The sequence below is a fragment of the Myiozetetes cayanensis genome, unplaced genomic scaffold, assembly GCF_022539395.1.
Source record: "Myiozetetes cayanensis isolate MyiCay16 unplaced genomic scaffold, myiCay2020 scf1, whole genome shotgun sequence".
Taxonomy (NCBI): Eukaryota; Metazoa; Chordata; class Aves; order Passeriformes; family Tyrannidae; genus Myiozetetes; species Myiozetetes cayanensis.
The window spans coordinates 83,337,698-83,356,044 of record NW_026086604.1 but is presented as its reverse complement, the minus strand read 5'-3'; the positions used below and the strand labels follow the sequence as shown (position 1 = coordinate 83,356,044).

The window sequence follows — 18,347 nt, the reverse complement described above, 5'->3', positions numbered from 1 at the left end:
CCACTACTCAAAAGGTGTCAACTTCTACTGGTTTACTAAAGCTAACAGGAGCTAAGTTGGGATGTGAATCCAAAGCTCATGGGCTATAAACACAACTTTTGTATGGACATTATGCATTGTAAATAGTGCATTATGCATTGTAAATTGAACAAAGATGAACTATGTGCAGTTTGTGGGGCTTTGACACACATTTTCCCCCACACAAATTGCTCATCAGAACTGTCTGCACATCATGAAACTCCCTTTTAAATGAGCAAAAATTTCAGTGAAAACTTTCCTTAAAATCCAAGAAAAGAGGATAATTATTGCATGTTGAAAGGTATCTTCACTATCTTGGTTGTTTAATTAGCTAACTTAAGAAGCTTGGTTATAATGTCATACTCTGCAAATCTATATCTCATGGAAGTATAGGCTCAGTAAGGATAATAACCATTCAGGTCTTGTGCAGAATAATTACTCTGTTCATTTTCCTACTTAGTAAACCTCTTAATTCAACTAATATTCTTGCAAGGGTTTAGATCATACTGGTCAGTCTAATTTACATGTTTCTTTGGTTGCTTACTTTTGCATTCTCTTCTTAGCTAATATACAAATATAAAACCCCCCAAATTTCTGTCTCATATTTCACTGCTTACCAAATTCCAGTCAAACACATTCATGTAAACCCCCTGTCGACTCTGGCATTCACATAATTTGTCTTTCATGACCTTTATAACCAGTGATCACATATGGGAGGGAAAGAACACAGACTGTCTCTCAGGGCCAGCATGTGTACATGGTGTTTATTATGAGACAAGAAAACCCTGTGCGTTGGTTGAGGTGCTCTACTGAATATTGTAACAATATCTGAAAATTGTAACTACATCTGAATGCCTTTACCAACTTACAGCATGCAGAGAGAGATGAGACTGAGCTTTATATTGGCACCTTATGCATCTCATGTTTTGGAGATACTAGTGAGTAAAATTCCAGTCCAGGAAGAGTTTTTTTGACTTATGTATTACAGATACATCTCAAATCTTTGTTTACAAAGCCTAGCCATGATGATGATTACAGATACAGCTAGAGATGTCTGAGATACATAGCTCCATGAGAATACTGAGAATACTCATTACTTATTCTTTCACTCATTCCCTAATAATAACAGTTTCTCCAAGGGCCAAATTAACCTGGTTGTGTGCAGAAAAAAGTCGCCATTCTCTAAATACATTTAGCAGTTACAATTTTGCTTCAGTTGGCAAAGAACAAAAAAAAAGGGTCCACCAACAAGGTGTGCAGTGCAGCAGCATAGAATGAGAGTCATAATACTTGCAGATATCTTTTCTCCTGTTTGATGCTATAGCCAGTACATAAAATTGCATTACTGATAGGGGATGGAAGTTGCAGTCAAGGAAGGCCGCTGTTATGGCTAGATGGAAGAGAGATACATTATCCAGCCAATAAAACACACTGCCAACTTTAGGAATCTGTTTTTTTTGATTCAAGACAGAAAAGTAGGAATAAAGATGTTCAGATCAAACAGAGAATCGTTCACATATAGACTTGTAAATGTGCTTTTACAAAAATCTAAGGTACAGACTACCACAAGATTTTTTCCTACACAGAATGTGTGTGGCCAAGAGTCGGAACATACAGAGCAGAAACTCTGCACCTAAACAAAAAGTTGGGCTACTGCCATGATGCAACAAGTAGGTAAAACTAGTAAGACAGCAGACTTTTTTCATCATTTATCACATATTGGAGCTCTCTGGACCGTGCTGGAGAAAATACATAGATAGCTCAGAGATCTGGTAAACTGAGAACTGTCATCAAAACGGTTCATAGCTAGATACCTCCTTCCTTTGAAATAGCAGGACATCTGAGGAATCACTCACAATTCACAGACAGTGGAATAAGACCATCCTCATGTCACAATTTAAAAAAAAAATCTTTTTCACCTACTATTAAGAAAAAACAAACTTATCTCAATTGTGTTGAGCAAAAAAAAGGCAAAACAGACTTTCTCATAGTTTAAGTGAAATCTGAAATAGTGGTAATATGTTTCAAACAGAGTTTTAAGGAGGTAAGACAATGTACGCACTTGTTTGGTTAGCTAGCTTGATATTAATAGAGAAAAATATGTTAATAGAGAAATAGGATTTAACAAGACAATTAAGAGCCAAGAATACAATTCATATCCATACTGTATCAAATAGACCATAGAGGCCTAGTGATTTCTTGTCACCAAAAGTTTAAAAATTTGCTTAATATAGCCACCTATGCTTGGCACATTTAAGCCTTGAGTAAAAACTCTTGGCATCATGTCAGCCTACAAAATCATCTTATGTTTAAGATTAAAAAGTGATTAAATTGTAAGAGCAAAAAAGCCCTAATTTTTTTAGCATTGAGAGTAATTAGTCTTCTGGAAAAAAAAGAAAAAACAAAAACCTGCTAAGTGAATAAGTAGATCAATCAGCCCTGATTTTAAGAGAGACATTTATTTCTAACAGATTGATTTCATTCAAATTTAAGTTTCAGAGTTGAATACAAAATGGCAAGATGAATGGTCTCTGATGGCATAGAGTCACATTAGATTTAGAGAGTGCGTTACTGGCCTTCACAATCCAGACATTTATGGCAAAAGTTGTGTACACAGCAAAAAGTCCCGGGGACTACAATGTTAGTAAAAAGCTTTGGAAAACATACAACTAAAATACTTCATAAAGGGCTGTGGATTCTTTTTTTTTTTTTTTTTTTTGTCCTTGAGAATGGGTCACTGCTCATTTAATTTTTCATGTTATAGAAAAACTGAAAAAAGAAAATTAACTGTATTTCCAATATAAAAAAACTGCATCATGAGACAAATCACTTGCACTGTAGAACTGTCTCAACCCAAAGGAAACAAGTCTAACCTTCTCTATTCATCAGGCCAAGAGAAAAGACTTCTATTTCTGGCAGAAAAATGAAATATTCAAGTAACTCTTGTGAGATATTACAGAACTCAGAGGAGTCCACTGCCATTACAATATCTGTAACAAACACGATTATTTTTCAGAACACAATTTGGCCTAATCAAAAGCAAAAAAGAATGACAGCAAGCAAAGAGACTTGCAGCCTTCTATTACCTTCTGCTGTGTGTTGTAAGGTCACTATAATGCAACGTACACGAAGGTCCAAAATAAGATCCTGGATGATCTGAAGCATATCATTGGGTATCTCGAGTGCAGTAAGAGACTCAGAACTAAGCCTGAAAGCAAAAAAAAATAGACAGAAGTATAAATCTTCAGGGTTTTTAGAGCTGATATAACTAACTTCATTAAATTTTTTAGAGATTTTCTGTGTATGTAAATATAATAGTTCCATTCTCAATGTATCTTTGAAAACCAACTACACTATTCTGAGAAGATCAATTTTTACTTAATTCAAAAGATTGCAAATGAAGATTTAATTTTCTCTAACATCACAATAATGTCATCAAAGCAACAGGCCAACTTTTTCTACTGTCTTCTTGTACTTCACTGCCTGCCTTTCTCCATCCATCTCTTGTCCTATGATCCAAGAATAATCCTTTTGGAACAGAAGTAGCTTTTTTTTGCTGTTTTTAGGTTAATGTTTCGATCAAACACAAAATCCACAACAGGGTTTTTGTGATATTTTTTAACCTGCGTGGCAACAGTAGAAGTGATTAAGCTACCATAAATGGTGATGTGGCTATGCATCACATTGGACATTGCTAAGAGTACAGACATTTAAGAAGCCAAAATATAGCTACTGCATCATGGGCAGAGTGAATTCATTCACCGTTTTGTTTCCAACTCTGCCCAGGTACAAATCACTGGCTGCTATAGGTGAGAATGGAGACATTATTTTCTGGTTTTTCCCTTTAGAAATAGCAACGTAGCAGCTGCTTGCAAGAAATAGCATTTCAGCTTTCTAATAAAAGGCTGAAGTTGTGCTCAGACTTAGGGGCACAAAGTGTGGTTCACCACTTTTATTCAACTCCTGGATATTTGAGCAAGGCCAATTCAAAGGCAGACATCGCTGTTTGCCCTACTGCTAACACTGAGCAAAGCACGGGTAATAGAAAGTGCCAAAAAGGAGGAATAGGAAGGCACAAGCAAACAAGTGGAACATTTCCAACCATCCACCTGTAGACTCCAGTTCCATACTCCTGGTGTTGGGCATAAGGCATCAAAACCCCAGTATTAATCAGACTGCTCTCCACTCAGCACAACTACTGAATTAGCAGATTAAAACAATCTGTACTATCTCAGCCAGCCAGGAAACACAGAATGTAAATATCCATCTGTGAGAAATTCAAGCTACTTTAGACTGCACAGAAGCCCTGTACTTTAGAGTTGATTCCATTTCTTAAGGAGCACACAGTTGTCGTATCCTTAAGATCATCTTTTTCCTCATATAATTTACCCTAACACACACATACTTTTTATGTTTTTATAGCAAGGCAAAAGTGTTGCCAACAATGGCTCACTTGATCACACAGTTCATGTGATCTGGAACCTGTTCATACTGGGTTATGACAGAAGAGGGTACAAGAGAAAGACTGTGCTACCACCCCACTTCAAGCTGTGTGATACATATATATGACCAGAAAAATTAAGATAACACAGATGTAATGACAACTCCTTGTTACATAACATTGTGACTTTTATCATGCTTAAATACAAGCAGAAAACAGCAAATCATTTGTGAGATGACAGAAAAGAGTAAAATTCTATCATGTGCTTCATCATGACTTTAAGATACAAACTATGAAAATAAGACAAGCTATTACATAACTTTGCAACAAACAGAGGTTTTATGCAATTTGTAGATTCTTCCTGGGAACAGCCCACCTTCATCATTGGTGTGAGTCACAAGAATTTATTAGATTGTCAAAGCGTGGGCGCTTGAAAACAAAGTACTTGCAGCACTTGGATGAACTTCTGACCTGGTCATCACTGGTCAGCACCCTGTAATGGTATGTTCAATTCCTCTTCTTCAGACTGTCCCCTTTTCTTCTCTATTTTAGATTGTTTTGCATTGAAGTCTAGTTCACTGTAGTAAAGTGCCATCACAGGCATCAGTAAGAACATGAGGTGGGGAAAAGAGTGGGAGGGAGAGAGGATTTCCCCAGCTCTCAGTTCAGTTGTTCGTTACCAGGGCAGTGCCCGGAAAGCAAAAGGATATTCTCTGAAAAAGAGCCTTCATATACCCTATAACCTTAGCCTGGATCTTATCTCAGATGGTAGGAGCACAACCAACCTTTAGAGAATCTGCTGGTTACATTTCCAAGCCAATATTAGAGATGTGCAAGTGCTAAATTCTAGAATTTTATAATTTGAGTGAACCTGGATTGCTTCTCATAAAGGGGCAACACTGCCCTTTATATCTTTTCAGCAAATATCAAGTCAGTTCCTTGCTAAATTGGAAGTTTTCCATAAAATTTAGCCAGAATAACAAACTTCACCTGGAAGTTTTTTTTCTGAGTGGGTACAGTACAGGTAATGTAAGTGACAACAGACTTTGAGAAAGTGTTAAACAGACTTAACAACAACATACATCACTGCTAGCTCCATCTGCACTAAGTATATCTCTAAGTGGTTATAACCCCTTTCTTCATCTGTGCTTCACTTGTTACTTGCTTTGAAAACTCTAGATAAAAAGTACAGTATCATATGCAGATATTACTCAAGTTTCCAAAAGATAATGGCAATTCTTGCAGCCCCCTTAGACAAATGGAAGCAGATTCTGCATATTAGTGAGATATTTCTAATTAATGAGATGCACATTACTAATTTTATAAATAAATATAATGATAGGCAGAATGGTATTATAAACAGGAATATCACCTTCCATCAAACAACTGTAACAGTAAATTATGATCTAAGAATGATACAGTAGTCAGAAGCAGGATATTTCCACCCATTTTTGCAAAGATGGGAAGATGTAGCAAAGGAAGCAAATAATTGCTTTCTAACCTAAAGAGTCAAATCCTGTTTCATTCATTGAGTGTCTATGCTGTGCCAGACAAATATTTTACTCCAACTTTTTCACAAGATATATAATAAGGTTATATCATAGAAGATGTCACAGAATATTCTGAGTTGGAAGGGACTCACAAGGATCATTGAGTCCAACTCCTAAGTGAATGGCTCATAAAGGGATCAAACCCACAACCTTGGTGCAATCATGAGACATCAGTAATTACATTTGCACACAGAATCCTAAATTTGCCATAAGTAATTTTTTTGCAATCCTATTTTTGAAAATGAAAACATTCTCACAACTCAGGGTATTTAATGCAGTGAACAAAACATTTTCTCTCAAAACACACGTATTCCAGGAATAGCATGTTTTTGTAGGTCCACAGATTCATTTACCTTACAGTTTGGATGACATGTGTCAGCCACTGGCCAGAAAGTTCAGATTTCATCTCCCAGCCACCATACTGTCTTAATTCTCCTTCTCTGAGGCTGAATGGAAGCAAGGCTCCACGGATAAGTTTCACCAGAGAGTGCATCACTTCCTGAATCATTTTCTGCATCAGAAGATGGGAAAGAAAAATCAAGGAAAAAGCTCTACCAATATGCTTAAGCAGCTATGTCCTTGCTATACATAAGAGCAAGGAATGCATGATTTACAGGGGGTTACATATGGCAGAGAGTAAAGTAGAAGGAGCCATAAAGGCACAGAAATGATTGAAGAAATTGGATTTTCAAGGCGGTGACACTAAAGCACCTTGCTATGAAGGACGACTGAAAGAAAGTAAGGCTCTCTCCGCCACATCTCCCCCAGCTACTTACCTTGAAATCATTTTGTCTTTGCCTAGCGTTTTTCTTTGATCTTTCCATTTGGCCAGATTTTTCAGCAGTCTTGTGAAAATGAGAAAATTGAAAAGTGTAAGTATCTTATAACCACTGTTCAAATAATTCTGAAAATGGGGGTTTCGAAGTGAAGAGGTGAAAACCAATGAGTTTATGATGCAATTATAAAAACTAACTCATGGCATTTAATAAGAAAAGACTATATATACCTCAATAAACTACTTATTGTAGGTCAGAAATCTAATGTTAATTCTGAGGAACAATGTGTACTTAAGACAAAGTCAGAGACAACCATAAGAATAGCTAAAGCAGTACAAACTTCTTGAGGACAAAATTTTTTCACCACAGTGCTAGGTGAGAGCTAAAACACATATAGTCCAATTGTGCATTAGGTTTATGTGAAAAAAACTCTATTTTCTCAGCATGGAAGCTGACCGGAGAAATACATCACTGTGAAGTTGGAGACAATTTTTGCAATAAGGGCAATTTGGAATTGCAAGATGGGAGGGTTGAGGGGGTTTGGTTTGGTTTTAGGAACAGTATTCTGTGGAAAATGCTCTTTAAGTAATTCCATTAATTGTAAAAGAGTCTCTGCAAAATAAACAACATCTTCACTGTCAGTCCTTTGAAAACAGAAGAATCGGAGTACACTTTGCATGAAACAGTTACAGTTGAAGAAAAACATGCTTTGACTAGTAGTCTTCCTGTTTGTAGTTCTAGCCTTCTGTGGAATCTACTGAGCACACAGTAGAGTAAATTACACTATAAAAGTTATTTCGAATACCAGGTTAAGTGTAGATATCGCAGAATTTTAGTTAGAAAATCTCCTGGTTTATGTTTGTACAGCAACATCTACTGGACAAGAAGTGCAACAACATGACAAGAGTGTTCTCAAAGAGAATCGGTTTACTTTCAAGTAATTACTTTGAAATGCTTTATTTTTCAAAATCCCTCTAAACTAAAATACTTAAGATTTTTAAGGTAAAACTAATAATTTGAAGTGAACAAATATTAGAGAAAAATAAAACTATTTAACAGTTTTGGAAAACACAAAGCTATGAAAAGATTGTACTTTTTAGCTCTGAATTATATGGTTTCAGACAAGAACAACATTCAAGTTATTGCTGCATATAATTCCCAATTCTTTCTTCTAAAGCTTTAAAAAGAAAATAAGCTGTATTCCTTGAAACCTCAGATAGCAACTTAAAATTCACAGTGTTTTACATCTGGATTTAACAGAACAATTCATAGATTTTTGATATCTTTTTTTTTTCCTTAGTGGTTTTGCTGAAGACCAATCCTAAACCTTTCCTGCACAGACAGACCAAAACTATCTTGTGGTAAGATCAACGGTTACTACTCATATATGAGACTTCACCTAAGAGTGATTCAAAGAACTCAACTTTTCAAACTGTTGAAATACCACATAAATTTTTAACTGACAGTATTTTAAGTAATTTTTAACCTTTCAAAACTAAAAAGAACAACCCCTCAAAAACAAACCCAACAAACTGAACAAGAGAAGATACATCTTGAAATGGATATGTGGAGATTTTTTTTTCTAAAGTTTTAAAATGTCTTGGAGACTTGAATAAGCTAACTGAAATAGCCCTCTACGTCATTTTTCACAGGTGCTTCTTAAAAAAAAATGTAGCAATCACCTTGCTTCCTGAATAAAGAGCAAGCAATGTGGTAAAAGAAATTTCTTCATGGAGAATTAAAATCTCTACTATTTCTGATAGAAAGACACATAAACTTTCAGTCTTGAATGCAGTGGGATCACAGACAGCATTAGGTGTTCTAGGAGTCTTCTAGCTTATGCCTCACACTCCTCTCACTCATCCTTAATTGATCGTGGCATGCAGAACACAAAGGAGGAATGAAGGATACGATCCCTTCTCTCTCCCAAAGAACTTGTGGGACTTCTGTAAGGACCATAGGAACAGAAGAAATCAAATGTATGGGGGTTAATTTCTCAGCAGCTCAGAATTTGGCCCAAAAGGTGAAGAGTATATGTACCTTATAGACTAACAGGAAAGCTACCTCTCTTGGTTTTTTTTAGTATATTGAAACAATGTTTTGTTCAGGCATGACATAAGATCACTACATTTTCCACTTGCAGTCATTTTCATAAGCAGAATTTCTCAACCTTGTTTACATTTCAAGTCTCCGTTTTTCTAGAAGTTGCTTTACTTTTCATTGTACACAGAAAAAAAAACCTCACAGTAACTTAACAGCTGAATTTGTAAAGTTTGATTTTCAATTGTATGTCAAATATAAAGGTTGTCACTTCCCTTATGAAATTGTTTTTGTGGAAGTCAGCAGTACTAAGGTTTATTCTTGATTCTACTTCCTTCAATGAACGTTATGTGCAAATGCTGTATCTTTCTTTTATCATGTAAAATGAGGATCACAAATAGAATCTATTTCACTGGAGCTACAATACACTGTAAAATGTGTTCAACATATAAAGAGCCATAAACAGTGGCATTAAATAGAATGAACGCGTGATACATTAATTCTTTAGTTAAAGAAATGGAAAATGAGAACATAAGCTTCCAAATGTCCTTTTTCCAAAGTTTTTGTTTCATTTTCTACTAAAGCTGCAAAGAATAGTAGACATTATGGCTGCAGTTCTGTTTGTAGTGGAATACTGTATACACAATGATTTAAGAATTTAGATAGTGCGTGTATAAAAATGGCAAGTGTCATGAATCGTTGCCTTTTTTTTTTTCCCCTGCTTCTTGGATTATCAGGATTATATTTACGTGATTTAGAACAACCAGATAACCTGAGCAAGAAGGACTAGAAGCACAGGTGATTGCAGCTGACTGCACTTCCAAACTGGACTCCCTACAGTGTGCCCGTGAATACTACTCTGGGCCTTGGTCATTTCGCAACTCTGGTCTCAAACCTACCCTCACTTCCAAACACTTAAAACTCAAGAAATGAGTACTCCTTTTCCAAAGAAAGGAAACAATATTTTTCTGTATGACTCTGTCTTTTACAAATCTCTATCCTTCACGCAATGTGCTATTTCTTCAGATCTCCAATGAAGGGCCAGCTATGAGTAAGAGGTGAAAGCACAGAGATACAGAGTCCAGCAACTAGAACACAGACAGACACAAAGACACACTCACACAACCTCCACTGTCAGAATTTGTAGTAATTCCACTGTATGCCTACATTCTTTTAAAAATAAAAAGAAAAACCTCTTACTAAAATGCCTTCTTCCAGTAAAATACAATCCTTCAGACATAATTATCACAGACCTTTGTTACTTACAACTCATTTATATGGAAGAATCCATACCTCACTGAATAAACTTCCATTCACGTAAGAAATCCAGAGCTTCCAGAAGTTGGGTAGCTGACTTACAACAAGTTTTGTCAACTTCTCAACAAATATAACTTGCTGAGGAGCTTTGTATCGCCAAGCTAAAAGGGGAGAGGAGGTGGAAAAAGCAACTTTAAAAATTTTAAAAATAACAACAATGTGGTTTTAGCTTGCTGCTGCTTTGTATTACACGTGACTATACAGTATATATAAAACTTTTCAGATAGAAAGGAAAAAATTTAAAGCTCAGTGCGTATACGTGTACACAATTTGTATATATACAAGATCTTCTCTTTTCAAATGCTTACAATGTTTTAGCACTATGACAGTATATACGGAATGGGTTCCCCTTTCCAGGGGTGTCTAAGGCAGTCAACCTAACAATCCATTCTGTCTTTTGCCTTCAAACCACTCTAAAAAGTAAGGTTACATGAAAGCAATCAAGATACTAGAAAGGTTTCAAATTAAATGTTGGCAACAGGTAACTTTTCCTGCTTTCTTATCCAATGGGGTAAATGGAGATTGTGGGGGGAAAGGGAGAAAGTTGAAAAGGGGCAGAAGACAAGAACTAATATACACATATATAACAAAATAAAGGAAACTTTGTGAAATATTCTTCTATAACCATCTGTCTTCTCCACTGAAACTTTTGTGATTACAATGGTTTAACAAAACAGGCTATCAGCATAACAGTGATAATAATAATGGCCAGTCTTCGCGAGCGAAGATCCGGGGAAGGTCTTTCCACCTTCCAGCCTGCGCATTGGATTTTTTAGGTGAGACACAGTGTGCGCGGAACTGAGCCCACCCTTTAATCCTAAGGTTCATCTGCCGGGGCCAAGCGAGCTTGGACGGTGGCAGCGAGGTCCTTAGGACGTAGGTGGGTTGCCTTTAAGGGCTAACGAGCTCCATCTGGCCCGGGGAGTGGCCCTGACCGGGAATCGAACCCGGGTCTCGGCGGTGACAGTGCTGCGCCCTTACCACTAGACCACCAGGGGCTCCCTATAACAGTGATAAGAGACTTGTATTTCACCTCAAGAATTAGAATCCACTTTAGAACACTTCGACAAAGAAATCACACATTTTTGAAAAAAACCCAAACCAACCAGCCAAAACCCCCACAAAACAAAATAAAAACAATTTAAAATGCCATGTTGGTTACTATGAGGGTTTTTTGTATATAAACTCAGGTCTTCTACAAAAGATAAATTTAAAAATGTGCTATTACCCTACATAACTCCATGGAAACGCAGAAAAATGTTGCATGAAATAACACTTTTTGTATTTACTTTGCTAGAGAATATTGCCCAAGGAGAACAGGAATTCACCAATTCAGCAAAAGTAGCTCCACATTATGTACCTAGTAGGCTTCACCAGAGCCTCACTATTTTGTTGTGTTGGTGGACAGTCTTGAAGCTCCTTCAAGTACATCATGCCTTCAGCAGCGTCCATTTGTCAAGATGCAAGTCAAATACTGGTCCATTTCACTAGCGGAAAAATAAATGTCTGCACCACCCAAAATATTACTTTTTCTCATGGCCAAAAAATTTAGGCAATCTGGATTAGCATTTGAAAATAATATCACAGTGAAAGCCCAAAATTTGGAAAGGGGCCTGACATAATTCAAGTGCAACTGTGCTGATAGAGATGCATCTGTTTAGGAGGCATGAACACTTCAAAGCTTAACTAGAAGAGCTCATACTGTGGACACAGATATTTTCACCAGTTTGGTTTATGACTGTCAGAGAACTAGTCCAGACCCAGAGCAAGAAAAACTCTTACTAACATAAACTGTGACTATGTCAGGAAGTTGTGCCAACACCCCTATAGCAGCAGATACTCTGTAATGTCTACAAATCCCAAGTTCTAAGAAAAAAATTTCTGTTCCTTCAAGAAACTTCCTAGGATAAGCTACTGTACATCATATCAAAAGGTTCTGGCCATAAATTCAGGACTTTCTACTTTGCTCCTAGAGAAAGCTCCAATCTATATTAAAGTAAAAATTTACTTTTATTCCATTTATTCTATTATAATCTCTGCTATAACAACCTAAAGAAGAAACTAGAACTACTGTCTGTTGTTTACAAATTCTCATGAACATATGCTCAAGCAAGAGCTGAATGTTACTTCCATGCTGCAGTTTTGAATTCATAATAATTTCTTCTAACAATCTCTTGGACAATCACTGTCAAACACATTGGGCAAAAAAACCCAAACACACCAAAACAGCCCAGAGATGTCATTCCTCAAATTTACTTTAAAAAAAAAAAAAAAAAAAAATCCATAACCAATCTGAAAACGGAGCACATCATGGCACATATGGAATGGCAGCTCCTGCACAGGTATTGGTTGGTTTGCTTTGTCTCTGCACTCAGAGAAGAGCAAGGATAGCAGAGCTTCCAACTGTTCCTACACATGCATCTGTCATGTGCACCTAAGTACCAATGAACTCAACTTGAAGGTAACTCATTCTAACTGTTGGGTCTTTGGGGTGAAATTATTATAGTGCTCCAATCCTTACAGTTTTCCTTTGAATCTTGGTTTAAACTGGTGGCTATGGAACATGCAAAACTTGCTGAAAACTTACCTTTACCAGTTTGTAAGAGATAACAGATCCATAACTAATACTCTAAAAGTAAAGATAACTATTGAAGTGGAATTTCCTGCCAGACAAGTCTCTGCTCTTGCAAGAGAATTCAAACAAGTTAAAAATAAATTGGTTTTGGGTGTTGCTTGCTACATTGTGGTACAAGTATTGTTAATGTATGGTTTTCAAAAACAACCAATAATTTACTGTTTTGCTTTGTAACACTTGTTAATCAACTTCATTTGAGGCTTTGGGTTGAGAAAGGACAAGGGTAACAGTAAGACAATAGTGTAATTACTCTGAATACAAGTATCTTTTCATTGAAGAGTCCGTGTAATTCACTTTTTGAAAGACAATCACTCAGCCACAAACTGTGACAATATAATTGTCTTGCCTGTGCATGGCAGCACAAGAATGTGTAATTCTCATTATTCTTCATTCTATGTTCTTGAAAGATACCTTTCCCTTCATTCCTCTTTTTGGAAGGAACTCCCACAACCATATTTATAGGTGTTTTTTCAAGTACGCTGACAGAACTGGGAGAGGAATAACATCAAAGCACACCAAATCCAAAAATTTCTTCATAAAAACTTGCTTTCTGTAAAACAGTACTTCGATAAGAAATTATCTATTCTGTGAAAAACATGTTTTCTGTCTCCTATGATGTCACCATAGAAAGACTCCTCAGATGAAGTTGTTTGGAAAGGATGCTGAGGACACTTAAGACACATAAGGGCTTAGTTGGTTGTGGACAGACAGATGGCTTGAGCTTAGTCACACTCTTTGTTTCCCTTTCCTAGGTCTGGAGAATTGGAGACAAAGGCACAAATGCAAGGAGAACCATCGTAGCAAACATGCAAAAGTTATAAAAACAGCAAAAGGTAGTAGGCAGTAGGTGGCTATGCATACAAAAAAAAAATTCTGGTTTTGTAGAAGAAAGACTTTTATTATTTTAACCACATTTTAAGAAGCAAATTTTGACTATGAACTGCTCTTTGCTTGCAAGAAAACACAGAGAAACCCTTTAGTAAGCAACAGTAATGTATGAGAAGAAAAAATTGTATTTGGTAACAAACCAAACCAAACACACAGGGTGTGGGTTTCTGGGTTTTTTGACTACACCATACCCCAGATACGGGGGGCTGCAACTTTGATTTTTCAAATAAAACAGATGCCTACCATCATCACGGCCAGACTGAAAGCTGCTGCCCCTTTTCAGTGAAGCAGTTTGACTGAGATGGCCAATCGGTGATGGACGCACATCACTTTCCAGGTCTAACATGGGGCTGTGGAGCAATGAATTGCCTAGGGATAGGGAAAAAAAAAACCCAGAAGTTAGAATAATTTTGCACATCAGCTGACATGAAATTTCATGTTGCATGTGGAATTCTCATTTAAATCACTGATGCAAAAGTTATCTTACAAAAACATTCTTAATCTTGGCATATTTAGACAGTTCATATATTTTAACACAGTTCAATAATACGCTACTGATTCCTGTAGCAAAGCCAAAACCAAAAGTAACACGTGGAAAATACCATTCTTTGGTCTGTATGTTTCTCTGTTTTTAATTAGTGCCCTATAATTAGCTAATGAAAGGCATGGATAAATACGTATTTATGCATCTAGTGACATAGCCCATGCTTTTTTTCTGGTGTATGTCCTAAATACACTTTTCAACAGCAAAAGTTTCTTGTGTGTCCAGCTGAAGCAGTTAAAGGCAAAGTGTTCAACTCGTATTTAGCTGTTTCACCTCTACAGAGTTCAGGTATAAAGAATCCATCCATCATGAAGCAGATGAACTAACGGTACTGTATGTTTGCATGTGTGTGTAAAACATCCCTTACTTATCTACAAACCCATAAAATATTTTCCAGTGTATTGAACAATTATTTTCTTCTTCGGGTGCCTCTCCATATGTGTATCGCTATTCACAAGTCCTAAGCAACAATTTAATCCGATGGAGGTGGATACTTGGAGTCTAACATGCATCTTGAAAAACATAAGAAAAAGCAGACCATGATGACTTCTTGATGTACTGTGACACTACCAACAATTTTTTTAAAGTCTAAATTGCTGCTTTTTGCATTTCTCACAATAGATATAGTTCTGAAAGTAACCATCAAAAATTATTTCAGCATTGCCCAACTGAGTTGTAACAACTAAACTTAAACTGATCACAATTAATAGAATTATACAACAATACAGGCTGTAAATGATCTCAGAAAATCATTTGGCCCAACCTTTCATGGGAAAGGGAGCCAGAATGGGATTATCTAGCACCCTGTCCAGTTTCATCTTGAAAACCTCCAGTGATGGGAACTCTACAACGTTCCTGGGGAGGTTACTTCAGTGACTGACTGTTCTCATGGCAAAAAAAAAAAAAATCCTCTCTTAAATTGAGATGAAACCACCTCTGGTAATTCACACTAAATTTTGTAGTGAGAATCTTAGCGTTTGAGTTTATATTGTTGATCTTTTCCATCGATAACTACATTAATTTAAAATAAGAGGAAGGTCACAGAGGAAGAACACCAGCTGTAACACTGCAATTCTCAGATTCAAGAGTAACACAAAGTAAAAAGGTCTCAAAGCACATTTATTTTAAATTTATGCTGGTGTCAGACTAGCACGGCAGAAAGATATACCTAATCATTTTACTTCAACAGCTGGGGTTTAAAGAGCAATACTAAGTATTGTGAAACTTATCACAAACTTCCAATAGGTGACAGTATTGGGTTTTAGTTCATTTTGAAAGAAGTTCTTCCTTCCATAAAGGTTTTTAAAGAAATGTCCTGTGGCCTTTCTCCGTGGCATTGTCATTACCAAGATAACTGTCAGTTCCTCCATTCATCTTATTACTGTTCATACTGTAAGACACCTAAATAAATAGAGCCAATTTGCTACATTGTTCACAATTGTGATTGACACAATTAACTGACTTGATGAATCCTCCTTTTTATCTTTAGGCTGTGTTATGATTCTGATCACTCCTGCACCACATAACACAATTCATATTTATGACACCAATAAAACTGATGAGTTTTCAGAACACAGAATCCACTGCAGTAATTCAAGTGTATTTTCCACTGTCACCACAGGTGAGATTTACAGTGAGTTTTAACAAGAATTTGTGAAAGACTTTTCCTTTTGAAAGAACTAAAAATATAAAAAAATGAGAAAGCAAAAAACTAAAGCTTTGCAGTAACTGACATCCATGAAAACAATCCAGCAACCTGACAGAATGAAGTAAAACCAAACCAACTTGATTCCTTTCCAGAGTAAAAAATCCACACAGTTCAATATCTTACAGAAATTCTACACTGAATAAAAAGAAAATTTTAGAAGACCCTCAGAAATTTAGTGTCTCACGTAAGTTCACGGGCTTCGAAGAGCATTTGACTGAGAAAGAACATATCTGCATTTTATTTGAGGGGGTTTGGGGAAGAGTATGCCAAGAAGACCAAGTCAGAATTGTCACAGGCACAGCTATTTAAAACACACATTATAAAAAACCCCAAACAACAACAAGAAAAATAAAGAGTGTAACAATGTTATTTTCACAAATACTTCAAAAACAACAAAAAAATCCCTCCTTAATCTCTCTCCATAGAATTTAAGTTCTCAGCTTTCAGACATCTTGTTAATATGAGGAATGTCTTGTAAACAGATGGTCTCTAAAAATGACAGTGCCAATTAAACCTCAGAATTAAGAAAAACAGACACACTTACCAAAACATCTTAATATGAATTAGTTCAATTAAAACCATTTGCTCAAGGTATGTGAAAACTTGAACATTCTGTATTGCTGCTGATAGACTAACCTCATGCAGCCCAAATGCTTTATGTATTCACCAGTAACAGAAAACATGTAAAGAACACTCTCTTGTTCCACCAGAAAAACCACATCATCAGTTTGCAGGCGTACCAGGAAAAGAAAGTTTAACATGAACTAATTTCTTAATTGGTTGTCTAGCATTACAAGCAAGTACAACACAGCAGCAGGGAACTACAACAGCTCATATACCCTCAGGACTAATAAACATCTGGACTACATTAGCAAAGCTGATCTTGCTTTCACCCTACCAGAAGATAGCGCTTGAAGACTGCACACTAGTGCATAAATCTTGTAAAAAAAGTGAGAGTTAACTTACAAACAATTTTTCTTCTATCCCAACTCATTCTCTCTCTGGAGCCAGCAGCTTAAATTTAGCAGCATAATGTAATACAATGAATTAACAGTAGTATGGACTGTAGACAATAATATTTATAAACCTAAATAAACTAACCAAATAGTAATTTACTGCCCATTCACTATTTGATTTGTGTACTATTTTTACATTCCTAGATCCTGAATACAGGACAGCAACAAGTTTACAGTTTCAAGAAATTAACTTTTTACTGTGCTAAAAGGTTTTAAGAAGTATAAACAGCATGAACAATGTATTCCTGGTAGATCTCTGCTTTTAAAAAATACACTGCATCTCTGAAGTTATGAAAGTAATTTTTTCCAAAATACAGCATATATGTCAGTGACTCCAGTGCCAAGTGTATATTTAACCAAGGAAACACAGGAAAAATAAATGTAGCACATTTTCTTCTTCTACCAAACAGTCATCACAAACCATAAGTATAATTAATGCCTTATTACATTTAAAACTGTAATCTTAAGGAGTTTAATACTGCTTTAATTTTTTTTTTTAAACAGGACTTTACTGGTTTTCAACTTTTTGTGCAGATATTTTGAAAGTGCACAGATATGTGAAATAGAAATATTTCAGCAGTGTGAAATAGAAATATTTCAGCAGTTTTGTTCACATCTGTTCTAGTGCAGTAAGATCTCAGCAAAATAAGGATTTAGAGAACACAGAAAAAGCACAATTCTTTTTGATGTTATTCATCTAATTTGTGTTTTCGCTTTCTATAAATCAAAAGCCACCTGTGCTGACCCCTAATCGCAGGCTTATCAGTACTGGAGTTACTAGAGGGTTCTACTGTTCCTACAGTACCTCTAGCTCATGTACAAACCTTGACACCATTTTCTGGAATGTTACCTGCATGCTCTTTGCATGCAGCTGTTACAACCTCCATTAAAAACATGACTAACATGAAATTTGCCTAAATTAGATTTTTCCATGATACGCAAACCAGTCAATGATTTAAACTTTTAGAAGCGGCTTTATTTTCATGTTGCTTCACTATTACTAAACCGAGTATAAAAATTGTTCTGCAATATCGGCCACTTCACAACTCTGCCTGTTTTTTTTTTCCTTGCAGTCTGGCAGGTGGAGGTTTTTCTTGTGGGAGTCACACTCCGCTCGAATCCCTTCTGCAACCTACCTCAGCCACTCTGCAATTCTGTCACTCCAGTGCATAATTATGTGACATTCAGTAAAGCTTTTTACAAGAGCTGCTGGTGATCAGAGGATAACACAGTGCCAATACTTTCTGCAGTGACAAAGAAAATTGTTAACAAGTGACCAACCTTAGGCTAAGTAATTTTTCAACAAGATTTTCCATGGTAACTCAAACATTTGTCATTACACAGACTTGCTCATATACAGCATATATATGAGCAAGATCAAATAGAAAAAAAAAAAAAGACCCTACAGATGTGC

At 36.2% G+C, this 18,347-nt stretch overlaps 1 protein-coding gene across 4 annotated transcripts in view; it reads right to left on the bottom strand.

The window, feature by feature from the left end:
• The window catches only part of EXOC2 (exocyst complex component 2), a 200,884-nt gene that overhangs the window by 45,683 nt on the left and 136,854 nt on the right, over window positions 1–18,347 (bottom strand). For all 4 annotated transcript variants that reach the window (XM_050339748.1, XM_050339660.1, XM_050339835.1 and 1 more), the window contains 5 exons: window positions 13,909–14,034; window positions 10,119–10,243; window positions 6,786–6,854; window positions 6,363–6,520; window positions 3,105–3,226 (listed from right to left, as the gene is read on the bottom strand). In XM_050339748.1, coding sequence (XP_050195705.1) covers window positions 3,105–3,226; window positions 6,363–6,520; window positions 6,786–6,854; window positions 10,119–10,243; window positions 13,909–14,034 — 600 coding nt within the window. The remainder of the gene's footprint in view (window positions 1–3,104; window positions 3,227–6,362; window positions 6,521–6,785; window positions 6,855–10,118; window positions 10,244–13,908; window positions 14,035–18,347) is intronic.